This window comes from Homalodisca vitripennis, chromosome 2 (genome assembly GCF_021130785.1).
Source record: "Homalodisca vitripennis isolate AUS2020 chromosome 2, UT_GWSS_2.1, whole genome shotgun sequence".
NCBI classification, from domain to species: Eukaryota; Metazoa; Arthropoda; class Insecta; order Hemiptera; family Cicadellidae; genus Homalodisca; species Homalodisca vitripennis.
The window spans coordinates 9,232,704-9,248,244 of NC_060208.1; the positions used below are offsets into that span (position 1 = coordinate 9,232,704).

The 15,541-nt window shown below is 35.3% G+C and overlaps 1 protein-coding gene across 3 annotated transcripts in view; it reads left to right on the top strand.

Moving 5' to 3' along the window:
• LOC124353514 overlaps window positions 1–14,491 on the top strand; it is an 86,957-nt gene extending 72,466 nt beyond the window's left edge. For 2 of the 3 annotated variants that reach the window (XM_046803382.1, XM_046803383.1), the window contains 5 exons: window positions 796–937; window positions 2,815–3,077; window positions 5,926–6,072; window positions 6,914–7,092; window positions 10,441–14,491. In XM_046803382.1, coding sequence (XP_046659338.1) covers window positions 796–937; window positions 2,815–3,077; window positions 5,926–6,072; window positions 6,914–7,092; window positions 10,441–10,448 — 739 coding nt within the window. In that variant the 3' untranslated portion in view covers window positions 10,449–14,491. Of the gene's footprint in view, window positions 1–307; window positions 465–795; window positions 938–2,814; window positions 3,078–5,925; window positions 6,073–6,913; window positions 7,093–10,440 lie in introns of those variants that run through there. The other variant, XM_046803384.1, reaches the window with a different exon arrangement.
• Window positions 14,492–15,541: the final 1,050 nt, after the last annotated feature.

Genomic DNA, 15,541 nt, shown 5'->3' on the forward strand with positions numbered 1-15,541 from the left:
CAAGTATAATCTATATAGGAAATGTCGATAGTAATGGACAGAAAACAAAATTGAGAAAGTAATGGAGACATGTGAGGACTTTTTTGTTGCCCTAGGACAGGATGCTAAGAAATTGCTCTCAGCCCTGAAAGAAGATTTGCGCTACTCCATGGTAGGTATCACACAATGTTTTCAAGCTACGCAGTGCATCGAGCCAGACAGACAAATGCTACCATTGTTGTTAGGAGTGAACAACTTGGTGCTGGTGGGAGACCCGCAACAACTTCCTGCCACCGTTCTGTCTAAGCCAGTGTTTGTGTGTTTGTAGGAAAGCTAAAATGGACTTGATGTATTGTGGACGAAGCTACGCAGTGCATCGAGCCAGACAACCTGATACCATTGTTGTTAGGAGTGAACAACTTGGTGCTGGTGGGAGACCCGCAACAACTTCCTGCCACCGTTCTGTCTAAGCCAGTGTTTGTGTGTTGTAGGAAACTAAAATGGACTTGCTGTATTGTGGACGAAGCTACGCAGTGCATCGAGCCAGACAACCTGATACCATTGTTTGTTAGGAGTGAACAACTTGGTGCTGGTGGGAGACCCGCAACAACTTCCTGCCACCGTTCTGTCTAAGCCAGTGTTTGTGTGTTGTAGGAAGCTAAAATGGACTTGCTGTATTGTGGACGAAGCTACGCAGTGCATCGAGCCAGACAACCTGATACCATTGTTGTTAGGAGTGAACAACTTGGTGCTGGTGGGAGACCCGCAACAACTTCCTGCCACCGTTCTGTCTAAGCCAGTGTTTGTGTGTTGTAGGAAGCTAAAATGGACTTGTTGTATTGTGGACGAAGCTACGCAGTGCATCGAGCCAGACAACCTGATACCATTGTTGTTAGGAGTGAACAACTTGGTGCTGGTGGGAGACCCGCATCAACTTCCTGCCACCGTTCTGTCTGAGGTCAGAAGTGTAAAATTGTTTCTTTCCACCAGAGTTTGGTTATTTCTATGGAGTAATTTGGTAAAAGCCCTGGGTATGATGTATGTGAAGAAATTGAATATGTTCAACGGAATAAAGGAATGAATGAATATGAGACAACTTGATGTTTCTTACTAATGTAGATCTGTGTCAACAGTATCAGTACAAAATTTTGTAAGGTTGTACCGTTGTGAAGGAAACAGGATTTTTCCGGACATTTGCCATCGTTCAGTGAAACAAGAAAACAGTAACACTGTGTTACTGTTTTCTTGTTTCACTGAACGATGGCAAATGTCCGGAAAAATCCTGTTTCTTTCACAATCCTTCCATTGTCAAAAATAACCTTCAAACAAAGAGTTGTACCGTTATTTAGTTTTACTTCATATAGTACATATTTTCGCAATCTAGTTACTTGTTAATGGTTAGTATAAGTTACATTCGAAGTTCCTGGAACTAAATTCTTGGCAGATTGATAACCTAATTGGCACGCGTATTAATTATTTCTATCGGGAACTTTGTAGCTGCCGAACCTCGCTACCGAAGCAACACCTCACGCGCCTTGTCCGCGAGTTGCAGTTTGCTCTTCGAGCTCACTTCTTGAGTTCAAGGCAATTACTTCATGTTTTATACTTCCAGTCTACTAATCTTCCCTTTTTCTGACTACAGCTGCATTGTCGAGCCAAGAATGCTGATGCCCGCGTTTCTGAGACAAGTTCATCGTAAAGAGAAGTTATTTTTAAAGTTTCTAATCTAACTATGAAGAAAGGCTAAATGGTAACTTCACTTAACCCTTCCCACACCGTAGATGGATGTATCAGAATGGTAGTTTTTGACCAAAACGCCAAACACAAGTATATCCATCCATATTACACATTGTGTCTCTTGGAGAGTTTTTTAGTTCACAAAATACCTTTGAATTGGCAGGTAGGTGCATGCTCCTTAATTATCACTGTTGATAAGGAAGTATTTATAGACAACATTCATTTCCCTGCGGGGTGGGGGGAGGGGGGTGACCTTGGTCTAGGCAGTTCACCTGCTTCTCTGTTTTGTGTCTCCTACAGAGCCATAACCAAATATATACTTTATCTTCCCAGATGAGATGATGAGATAAAATGATAAGATAAGATGATAGACCTTATCTGTGAAACCTTAGATAAGGAAATGGTCTGATAACTAGTAGTTTATATAATTTATCAGTTTTATTACTTTGTAACAAGAATTTAAACTAATTCACAGTATAGTAAATTGTTATTTTTAGATTGTTATCAATAAATATGCTAATTGTAGCTGAAATTCCATGTTTGATATTTCTTTTTTGCATTTACCTCTTATAGCATATTTATAATAAAAAATTTGCTTTGAACCTAAAGGAAAATATATTTTATAGATGTCTTGGCATTATAGGGAAATAAATGGATTAATAGCGGCGTGCGGAGGTTTAAAATGCATAGTTAAAAAGGAATACTAAGGATTGTGCAGTATTTAGTATTAGGAAAGTACCTGGTGTGAAAGAAAAGAAACTGTTTACTTCTGTGAAACTGTGTAGGAAAACCTGGTTTGCGCCCAGATTTCAGTATCATACTATGAACAAGTATTAGTAAAAAGTTGTTTTATTTTGTATGTATGTAATCTAGTGTAAATTTAGAGAAACAATAAAAAAAACTGGCACAGCAATTGAAAGTGGAAAGAAGTTGTATGTTGATGAGTATTTATAAATATTAAATTTTTAGCATTTTAAATCAGTCTGGGAGAAATCAGTGTGGGATTTCAATGGATTCAAAAGGGTTAATCATGCTGAAACTCTTAAATTAAGCAATCACATTGATATTAAGGGAGTAATAAATAATGTTGTGTTTTAGACAGCAAAACAGCACGGGCTGGCAAGATCGCTGTTTGCACGACATCAAGACTGGTGGCACAGGCAGCGTCGTGACATAACCAATGACCACTACCATTTCCTCAACACACAGTACCGCATGCACCCGGCCATTGCACAGTGGCCGTCCGAGTACTTCTACAAGAAAGAAGTCATCTCACACGAGTCTCTGGAGAGTCGAAGTGCCAACTTTCCACTCCAGCCCTACCTTGTGCTCAGCCATGAACACACACAAAGCTTCCAGGAGTGAGTACTCTATTGTACTAGTATTTATGTAATGATGAGGCTGTGAATCATGTATTTCAGGAGAGCAGCTCAGTTGTCTGAAGTACGTATACAAACATGTAGTACTGAATATCAGGAGAGCTGCTCAGTTGTCTGAAGTACGTATACAAACATGTAGTACTGAATATCAGGAGAGCTGCTCAGTTGTCTGAAGTACGTATACAAACATGTAGTACTGAATATCAGGAGAGCTGCTCAGTTGTCTGAAGTACGTATACAAACATGTAGTACTGAATATCAGGAGAGCTGCTCAGTTGTCTGAAGTACGTATACAAACATGTGGTACTGAATATCAGGAGAGCTGCTCAGTTGTCTGAAGTACGTATACAAACATGTGGTACTGAATATCAGGAGAGCTGCTCAGTTGTCTGAAGTACGTATACAAACATGTGGTACTGAATATCAGGAGAGCTGCTCAGTTGTCTGAAGTACGTATACAAACATGTGGTACTGAATATCAGGAGAGCTGCTCAGTTGTCTGAAGTACGTATACAAACATGTGGTACTGAATATCAGGAGAGCTGCTCAGTTGTCTGAAGTACGTATACAAACATGTGGTACTGAATATCAGGAGAGCTGCTCAGTTGTCTGAAGTACGTATACAAACATGTGGTACTGAATATCAGGAGAGCTGCTCAGTTGTCTGAAGTACGTATACAAACATGTGGTACTGAATATCAGGAGAGCTGCTCAGTTGTCTGAAGTACGTATACAAACATGTGGTACTGAATATCAGGAGAGCTGCTCAGTTGTCTGAAGTACGTATACAAACATGTAGTACTGAATATCAGGAGAGCTGCTCAGTTGTCTGAAGTACGTATACAAACATGTAGTACTGAATATCAGGAGAGCTGCTCAGTTGTCTGAAGTGTGTATACAAACATGTAGTACTGAATATCAGCAGAGCTGCTCAGTTGTCTGAAGTACGTATACAAACATGTGGTACTGAATATCAGCAGAGCTGCTCAGTTGTCTGAAGTGTGTATACAAACATGTAGTACTGAATATCAGGAGAGCTGCTCAGTTGTCTGAAGTACGTATACAAACATGTGGTACTGAATATCAGGAGAGCTGCTCAGTTGTCTGAAGTACGTATACAAACATGTAGTACTGAATATCAGGAGAGCTGCTCAGTTGTCTGAAGTACGTATACAAACATGTAGTACTGAATATCAGGAGAGCTGCTCAGTTGTCTGAAGTACGTATACAAACATGTAGTACTGAATATCAGGAGAGCTGCTCAGTTGTCTGAAGTACGTATACAAACATGTGGTACTGAATATCAGCAGAGCTGCTCAGTTGTCTGAAGTACGTATACAAACATGTGGTACTGAATATCAGGAGAGCTGCTCAGTTGTCTGAAGTACGTATACAAACATGTGGTACTGAATATCAGCAGAGCTGCTCAGTTGTCTGAAGTACGTATACAAACATGTGGTACTGAATATCAGGAGAGCTGCTCAGTTGTCTGAAGTACGTATACAAACATGTGGTACTGAATATCAGGAGAGCTGCTCAGTTGTCAGAAGTACGTATACAAACATGTGGTACTGATTATCAGGAGAGTTGTAGGATGAATGTTTCTTTTTAATTGTGCTTTGTGTTGACCTGCTGTCAATTGTGGGGCCAATAGTTGTGTATGTAAATAAATAATGTTCTAAATCAACATATTTTTACTGTTACATAAAAATTAAAATATGTATTTCAAGTGACTTCTCCCACCACCTTGAAATTATTACCCTGACTTAACTTGAGTTCGCTATTCTTCCCAATGTCTGATCTAAGTGAGTATTTCCTAGGACTATTAATACTTTAGCCAAATTGCATTAGTTATTATGTATAATGACTGGTTAAAGTTATTAATTTGCCATGTTGACTGGTGAGTCTGGTCATTATGTGTAATTACCAAACATTATATATAATGACTGATTAATCACAATGACTGATACATACAGTATATAAAAAAAATTATATTGTATATATTTATAATTCAAAGCTTTTTAAGATTGTATCTAAAACACGATAAATGTTTTTAATGTGGGAGACCTGTTATTTATAATTGCAATATTGTTATAAAATATAAAGATAAATGCATAAAGGGTTTATGATCTACTGAACTGTGTAATCTGCAATATTTTCTAAGTAAAAACTTAATTACTTACACTATGAACATCATACAAAAAAAACTAAAACAACTCTACAACAAAGTACGACAATACAAAGGACAACAATGTTTGTCAACTAAGAGATAGGGATATACTGAATATTTTAACAATTACGGAGACAAGAAAAGGAAAATAACAGGAAATAAACAGCTGTCCCTATACCTTGGCAAAGAGTAAACACAGTTCATATTGTTTGATTAAATAGCTTCAAGGAATGACATCAGACGTTATATATTCCGTATATTAAGTACAAATTGTATATTGGTTAAATTACAAAGTACTACTAGAAAAATGGGCGGTGAATCGCTTACTCTGTACAATTTGCATATTAACACGTGAGTAATAGCTCCCATTGGCCTTAAAGAGATTAAACAACTCATATACATTTTAAAATTTAAATTAATGAGTAAATTGTAATATCAAAAAATTATAAACTCTGTATTAAAATTTTAAGAAACTATCACTTATGCTTAGTTACAATAACTTTCATAACTTATTTGTAATATAAGTTCGTTCAATGAATTATCTACCACATTAATGGATATTTACAAAGAGGTTTTTATGGTCTCTGATTAAATAAATTATGAATATCAGTAGTGGTTTTGGTTGTGATTCATAGAAATAAAACCCACATATGGTTGCAGGGAGTGTAACTACAGTGAAGCAAAAATGGTAGGGAACTTGGTCCATAAAATCCTAGAATCTGAACTGGTTGATCCGAAGACTACCATTGGAGTCATCACTCCTTACAATCGTCAAAGAGACCAAATCAAGAAGTGCATTGGATTCAAGTAAGTATCATTTAATTGTCTGTTGTAAGTTTACTTTTTTATGTATTTTCCTTAATAATGCTTGTTATACTATGTTCTTTATATGTCTGGTAAATTTGACTTAATTAGACTTATATGTGATGGAGGAAATCACTATGGTGAGGTGATTTAGTATTGCATTGGGTGGAACGTACATATTTTTCTTGATGGTATAATTATTTATAAAAAAGTTGTAACAAATTAACAAAAACTATGGTTCTTTTTATTATTTTCCATTGAATACATTATGACATAAGTGGACTAATCAAAAGTAGACGACTAATAATAATAACAACATATCCGTGGCTTGCATTACTGCTTCTCGGTTGTCACGAGTGTGCGAGCGCACGCATCTATTACATATCTCGTTATTATTCTTCATAGTGTGGTAGTGTTGTGATTAGTTTGAAATATTTATCTTGTTTTATTGTAAAATTTAATTAAACTTTTCAGTTTAATTACATTGTACAATGAAATTGAAATTCATTTGAAATAAACAGTTTTGTAAATAGTTATGTTTTATTTTTATTAAAAAATACGCTAATTTTAAATAAATGGCCTGTTTTATACTTTTTTTTGTTTTTACCTTTTATAATTTAGTTATAATAAAAATTAGCTTTGAACTTAAAGAAACAACCATTTTTTACTTGTCTTGGCGTTATAGGAAAGTTAATGGATTTATTAGTGGCGTGAGTTACCTCAATTTTGTTGATACGATGACAATGCGTAATATGACTAACTCAAGAGTTAGTGTGTGTTCACATGTTGGATTTCCAATGCCTGTCAAGACTAGGGTTCTTAATCAATCACTTTTGGTTTACAGTGAGTATGTGGAAGTGGGCTCAGTGGACAGTTATCAAGGTCGGGAGCGGGACATCATCATCTTCTCATGTGTGCGGACTGAGGGAATCGGATTCATGTCAGATATGGAGCGCCTCAACGTTGCGTTGACCCGCGCACCGCCACTCACTCATTATCGTCGGCAACTTCAAATCTCTACAGGTGAGTCAAGCATAGGAGACCAAACACGATTTCAAATTCTTTTCAGTGATAAATCAAATACTGTAATAGTGGTTTTACTCTAGGAAGTACTTTAGAGGTAAGACATCAGAAGATTGAGTGTAAGTTGCAGATGGCATAAGTTAAATCTCTCATAAATACACCCCATTTTTAGACATTTCTCCAATTATATATCCAGAAAGTAAAAAGTTTGTCTTACCGAGGTGGTGGATGGTGCAATAGTCGTATCTATATGTCTCAAAATATGTCTGGGCTCAGTATGCATCCAGCTCTGGCAGTGCGTGAACTGTGTCCCTTCTACTTTCCTCTCTGGATGTGTTAAAATGTACACAGCAATGGGATTTTTGTTAGCATAAAACCACAAATTGAATCTTATTACCAACTTTTGTGACGTGTACGGAAAGAATAATGTGGACATGCAGGAGAAATGCAGCTAAGGAAGAGATAAGATTGTCGATCTCGACACGTGGTGTTGTTAAATAATTATGTCACTGAACAATGGTACATGCCAAAAAATTTCTGTTTTCTTCACAGAGCACTTAATCAGGATGGCCACCCGACCGGGAAACTGGGAATTTAAAGCACTGGGAGGAAAATCAGGAGTAAGCCGGGAATCTTCCTGTGGAACCGGGAAAATCTAAAAAACATTTCTTCTGTCTCAAAGGCTGAAGTTGTAGACTGGTGGGCCTCATGGTGTGTTTTCCAGGGTGCGCAAAAAGCCCTTGAGGCTTAAGTGTATGACAGTAGGCCGCCCCAAGGAGGGAAGAAAAAAAAAAGAACATGAAATCAAGAAATAATTTGGCAGGTCCATGCATCATGACTTGCTTAATCTGGAAACATTGTATTTTATGTTACGTGGATGAATATCAACTACGTTAGTGAATCCCACCTGACGGCCGGTTGATCCAAGTTTGCCTCCACTATAGTGTAGTGGAGGTTATCCTGGTTAGTTCTACCCCTGTGTCGTGGCAAGGCCCCCCCCCCCCCCCCAAACACGTAACAATCCATTGGACAATTAAAGTCGGCCGACCAATCATCTCAGATCTTGCCCACTACAAGTGCAGTAAAGCGGCAGAGCGGTAGTGGCTGTGATACAAGTACTGTCTATGTGTTTGAGTTTTATTCAGTCACTGAAATGGGGTCTCCGAACGAAGTTGTCCAACTCTTACTCTTGGGTGAAAATAGCATTTTTAAAAGAAAATTGTTAGATAGATTCTGCGGGCCTAAATTGTAGTGTTCACCCTATAGTACACAGGCTTAGTGTTCGGTTCGGTGAATATCTCTTTAACAGTTTTTTAAGAGACGTAAACTTGATTTCATGAGTACACCAGAATGTCAGTTGTATTTTTACCAGATCTGATGACACCCTTTGAAGAAGGTAATACTGGATTTGTGACAGCAAGTAAAGCCAAGAAGAGGGGGTGTTTGAGTCAACATGATGCACATCAATGACAGAATGAGCTAAGGGCTGAGTGGCAGGATAAAAATTTAATGTCTGAAGTTGGCAGCGGATCAGCGGCATCGTGTGGTAATGCCCTCCTGGTGATAACTTTAAAAACTATTTTACGGAGGCGGACACAAGACCCGCTACGCCTCCAAGGTCTCCATTTTATAAGGCCACTCCCCCAGAATGACACAAAGAAGCGTCAACTACTCAGGCAGTGCAAACACACCACTCGAACTGGACAAAGAAGAAAAGAAACCAACTATGAATGTTTAACATGTAAGGTCGCCCTTTGTATATATCCTTGTTTTGAGCAGTATCACACACTAGCAAAGTTTTAAAACGAGGTTTATTGCTTTTAACAATCTACAATGTATTTTTATATACATTTAAAACTATAATCTACAAGTTTATTAACATTTAAAAGTTTTTTTTTGTTTTACTCCTAAAAGTCTGTCACTGGTCAAGGAGGCACTCAGTATGGACCGTCATAGCGGCACGGCAAATGCCGTACGCACTCGTCAACAGGTTAAGAGACGTAACCTTGATTTCATGAGTACACCAGAATGTCAGTTGTATTTTTACCATATCTGATGACACCCTTTGAAGAAGGTAATACTGGATTTGTGACTGCAAGTAAAGCCAAGAAGAGGGGGTGTATGAGTCAACATGATGCACATCAATGACAGAATGAGCTAAGGGCTGAGTGGCAGGAGAAACATTTAATGTCTAAAGTTGCAGCGGATCAGCGGCATCGTGTGGTAATGCCCTGCCTCCATATGTACTATATAAACACTAAAATTAAGTTGCCGCTCTAATGCTCACCGCCCACCACTTACTGCTTGTATCGAGGTCGAGGCCTAAGTTTTGTTTTGTTTATGGATACTCCTCACACACGTTCCGATTGCTCGTTAGATTACATAGGTTAATTTTTTTAATGATAACACGGGTCTCACCCAAATTTCGACTGAACTAGCTGCGTTTATTCTCTATAAATATAAATATATATTCATACATTTTTACGTAAATGGAATAAATTCTGGAAGCTCATTTTATAAACTACCATGTCTTATTATTTCAAAGCTGAAGGTAGAGGATACGACTTGTAGTTTTAAAAACATATTAATTTCCCCTAATCTCGACAATCATTTTGAAGTAGTGTGTTATTGTCAGGCTTGTTTTTCTCAAAAGGTCAAACAAAGTTAAAAGTAGAGTTCAGATGAAAGTATGTGGTTTTATTTGTTGGTTTGTACCTAATCGACCTTATGTACTGGCAATATCATGGTCTCATATCGAAAGTTTGTGCACCGCAGACCTCCGACCTGGAATGATGGACTACAGTCTGTGTTGGTTTTTGTTTGTTTTCTTTATTTTTTCGAATTGAATACATGTATTTGCTCCAAACATAAAACAACATGTTTGAAAGGAACAAATGTTATGTTGACACATCGAAAGACACTAAGGAGCTTAAACTAGTGGTACCAATGAATTGTCACCGAATTTCTCATATATCGCTAGCAACGAAATTTGGTAGACCACCGCAGCTTCGTGGCATTTCCTGCAAAAACAGCTGTTGACAATAAACGGTCACCATTGCCCTCGTCGTAAGGGTTAAATACAGTATTACAGTTGTTTATTTGTTTTGAAAATGGACCGGAGAAATCGGAAATTTTCAGCCGGGAAAATTGTGAATTTTAAACAAGGTTTTGAGCATATATATATACTAAGAGTGAAGAAACTCTTGGTTGTGATAGAAAACAACCAAGACTTGTTTCAGATAATCCTTAATCTGAAATTGGTTCTGTAGGTGATGTGATGTGCTTGTGGAGAGAATTAAACTTGTATTATACATTACATTGAGACACGCTCTGTTGATTGTTCTGCAGAAAGATGAGACGTGGGCTCTGCTGCTGAATAATGCCAAGAGCCGGAACTTGTACCGAAATGTGGTTCACAGCCACCAGGACCTCTTCCAGATAATTCTCAAGCCAGAGTGGGCTGAGAGGGCGAGCTGATGTGCCATCACTGTGAACGAGGATATTGTGGCGTGATTTACTCTGTAGATGTTTTATGATGTGTAAAATTCCGCATTTTCAGTGTGACATGTCAATTTAGTTTTTTAATTTTATAACTAAACTTCAGTAACTTGTGATTATTCAAGTACACACGATTCCTTATCGAACAGCTTAGTCAGCTAATCTAGTCAATTTGTGACTACATTAGATGTGTTAAAAATTAACTGCAAGGTTATCCAGTGTAAATTAAGTGTTACATACTGTAAATATTTCATCCTACCGTTGTAGGTAATAAAGTGTAGAGTTAGTGTAAACGTAACAATAAAGTGATATAAATATTACATAGTCTTTAGGCTGTATTCGGTTAGTTTTTGTTTTGACAACAGTAATTAGCTGTATCATTGTTTTTGTTACGTTTTGTAAATAACGTTTGTATAGCTTTTATAATAAAATTAGTACGTTAAGTGTTATTAGGAGAAGCTTTGATGCACTACATAAACGTTTGTTGATAATAAATATGTCTCTTCCTTGATGATGTGCTAAAAACATTTGAGAGAGATACTAAAATTACTGATAATTAAATAATAATAGATTAATAATAATTATAATAAGTTTAAAACATAATAAATTTGTACAGAGATGGTTGGGGTTGTCCTGTGTCAAGACTCTTGGGCTGCTTCACAAAAATATTTAGTAATAAGATTATTTGTTCCTAAAATCATGTGAGACAAAGTTGAGAAGCTAATATTTATGGGATTGAGCTTGTCTATTTGAGGTGTGTTTTGTATCAAAATATACAGGGCACAACTACAATGTTGTTATGTTAAGTTTTATTTTAAAGTAACTGTGTTTCTACATACAATCCAGTGAGCCCAATACAGTGTATTTTGTATTCCTGAGGATAAACTCAGTTAAGCATTGACGAATCTTGGTTCACTTGGTTGTGGTCAGGGGTAGGTTCCATTGCAGTTCAGATGATCATTGGAAAGTTAAACTTTTGTCTGAACAAAGGTTCTTTTCTCCTTTGCTTGAAGATTCGTCTACAAGAGACACGCACCTGGGGGTTTTTAAACTCATTCTACTAATTCATTGTGTTAAAACTAGCCAATTTAGATTTTAGCTTCTGATGATCTTCATAGAGTGAACCACTGCACATCACACTGTCCAGGCAAGATCTTTGATCAAATTTGAGTTCTTGGCAGACAAAAACGATTGAGCTCAGAGCATCAGTTCTGTAAACTTACAATTACAACTTTCCACTAGCCTCGATCAATATTTTCCAAATACGTTTCATCCACCGTAAGAAAACCCAATGTACAAATCGTTGCACAAGAGCATGGAGGATACGGTCACAAGGAAATTGGTTGATTTGACTCCTTTAATTATCACTATTCACTTATAGGCTTCATGCAAATGCAAATCTTTTTGATTACAGCTTGGCAGCATGGTTATTTATCTTTATTCCTATCAGAAATGTGGCGAAGTGCAACAATTCCTAAGAGATCTTTGAAAGTTTAATAGGATTGAACACTGCTCGCTGCGTATTGTTTAGTTCCATTATTGTATAAATATAAATTGAACTTTACTTCCAAGGCAGTGGAACTAATTTATGTCATCAATCAAATTTCATAGGATTTTATTGATTAATTTCTAAGTTCCAGACATCCCAATGGGCTCTATCTGCAATCAATTCAGATAATTGGATTGTGATTATAACTAACTAGAGATGGATGAATTCCAGGTACATATCCTCCAGTTCCACCGATTTGTTACATATTACAGTAAACTAGGATTAATTGGGAAAATTGAATCGCAAGCTCTGATTGTGGTCTAGTGAATACAACTTATAATTGTATATAATCTTTAAGAAATTATGATAAGTTACAATTTGAGCTGGAATAAATGTTCAGGTAGATGGTAGCTGGTTGGTTCTTGAGCGCTGAAGTCAACAAAAGGTTACTTAAATTAATATTAAGGGATATACTTTCCAAACCAAAGACTTGTAAATATAACCGTCATTACATGTAGTGTTGCAGAGAAATAAACCCTTTTGATATATCATTGGACAATTGAGTAAAATGTATTAGTTTACAGAATATGACATTTTTTAATAAAGTGAAATTTGTTTAGCATTTAAATTTAATTTGTTTTTATTGATTGTTCCAACAATTTACTTTATAAAATTGAAAAATATATGTATTGTTTATTTCTATATAATCTCCAACCAATTAATCAAGAATAATTAATAGTTCTTCAATCGAATTGCTGTCATATATTACAAAAGTATTATAGGCTAGAGATATGTTAGTTTTAATCATTTTGATACATTCCCTAATAACTAGTTTAAAATTTCCTTACAATTAATTTAAAATTCAATGTCATTAAAATCATATATTTACACATCAACTGAACGTAATATTTTATTTTCAACCACTTGACCAACACATTCTTGTTACAAATAATGTTGGCATTATGAGGTTTATAAAAAATTCTTTTACTAATGTAGGTGTAGTTATGTTAAAATTTGCACAGTGCGTAGAAAAAAAAATAGAAATTTTGTACACGTTTTTTTAGTTTGGATGCTGTCACTTGCACATTTTTGTGATCGTCCTTATCATCGTAAGTTGGTATTGACAGGTTTAATATTTCTAGAAAATATCTTTCTGTCATTTTTCTACATTAAAACAAAGTCATGTTTAACTTTTTCTTTTATGGTCCTCAAAAATGTTTAACTATCCCACGAACGGAAATGCATGTTATTTATTAATTTTTTCATAAATTGTAGTATTTTTATTTTAAGTGAAATTATATTATCAATAAATATGAATATTGTTTAGTTAACCCTTTGAGCCTCCATTGACGATTTAGCCGGCACTGCTATTTTAGTAGCTTTTATTATTTTCAAAACTGGTATTTGTTATATCCAACAACTTTTCATAGAAGTGTATGTTAGGCTTTACTGAATTAATAGCAATGATGTTTAGTTGTCTTTGCCTTTCCATTTTATTTTGTTTGTCAAAAATATCTTTGTAGCAGAGACAGTTGTCTGTTGATGTCATCTCTTACACATTTCAGCTATTGCGTAATAAAAAATCTATCTATAGATATTTTTGTTTGTTTGCTTATGTTTCTGGTTTCTTTATATAAGAAAAAATACAACATTTAATATAAAAATAGTTACAGTTGGTAAAATTGTGTTTTTAAAAAGTTCCTAAATCTAAGTTGCATATCTAAATTTGTTGAATGATTGTAGTTATACATATAACTAATAAACTTTTTAAAGGAACAAATTTTAGTTTTATGTAGCATTTAATCCTAAAATTTTATATTATACCCATACAAGAAAACATCATATTATAACTGTAAGTTTTCAAACAAAACTTAGCAAATAGGTCTGGGGTATTTCAGGTAACTTAGAGGCAAACATCTCCTTGGTGCAGTGCTAGCTAACAATATTTTTACCTCCGGCATTCAAAGGGTTAACAAAAATAATTTCAAGAGTAAACTCTAAATAAATTTTTATAAATCAAGAGATAAATGTATCTATTAAGTAATACAATCAATATAATTCCATAATTTAATTACTAGAAAATTGCTTGTTAATTTAAAAAAATGTAATTTATTGATAGGATTAATTTTATATGATTCACTCTATGTTACTGTATGTATAGATGTTTACCAAATAAATATAATTATTGTGTTCCAAATTAATTTGTTATTATTATTGTATGGACTTGTTAATTTTTTATATATAATAAGTTAAAATATGGCTGTGCAAAAATAGTTACAGATTGGAGTTTTGTTCTGGTAGGCATGTTTATCATTACAGGAAAAATTTCTAAGTTTTGTATTTTTACTGGTAAGTCTTCAAATTTTGAATTAATCGTATTAAGTACTTAAGTAAATGTACATAAGTTCCTTATAACAGTGTATTATTTTCTCCCCATTATTAACTCTCTGAGAGCCATATAATGAATTGTATTGTTCCGCCACCAACAAATGAAGTGTGAATGTTACGGACTACTTGTATCACACGTTACTGCAAACACGATGGCAAATGTCCAGAAAAATCTTGTTTCATTGTATGGTTGGGTCGTCTTTTCAGTAGGAAAAAGACAATCTGTTCCATGAAGTTGTGTGTCGAGAAGTTTCAATCACTCATCAGCCAATGAGCTTAATCCTCTGCTGGGCGAATTACCAAAATGCACTTCTGGCGTTACCGCGCTGAATTGAGTGAGCCGCTCCGCCGCAGGAAATTCACATTTTTATTGTTTTAATCACTCTATTTGAACAAAACTGTTACGTATTATCCATCATTGTAAATATTATTAAATTATTTCTAATGTGGTGATATTTAAAAATTATTAAGCCTATGAAAATCCAATTTTTACAAGAAATGTTTCTACGTCTTGTTATAATAAAATCTATAGTACATTTCTTGAATTGTACAATGAACTGTAAAAACAAACTAACAATATGTCAGTAAAACATTAGTTGCAGTGTCCAATTATTATTCTAAGATAGCAGAAGCAGTTAGAAGAAATTGTGATGAAAAACAACTAAATCAATTAAACGTTTCACATATTACTCCTAGATATCATCAATTAGTGATGGGTTGAAGTTTAATCTCAAATCCATCGAATCTTTAACAAAGATTTGGATTCCAGAATCAATCGATGGGTTTCAACACTCGAATCTGCAGAGATCTGCCACAGCATTAATTGGTTAATCGACAGTTCACAAATTACTGATCGCTCAAACATGTTTTTGCCGTACTTTTGTAAATAATATTTAGCTTGCAGTTATTATTTTCTTTATTTATGTTTGTGCAGAGGCTTTCTGAGCGTTTATTTGCGGACGACAGCTGATCGGTAGTATGCACAATACTGATCGCTAAAATGTATTTTTGTTGTATTTTGTCAATGGAAAATCTTAGATAAATAAAATAATTTACCATATTATCTTGCTTTTA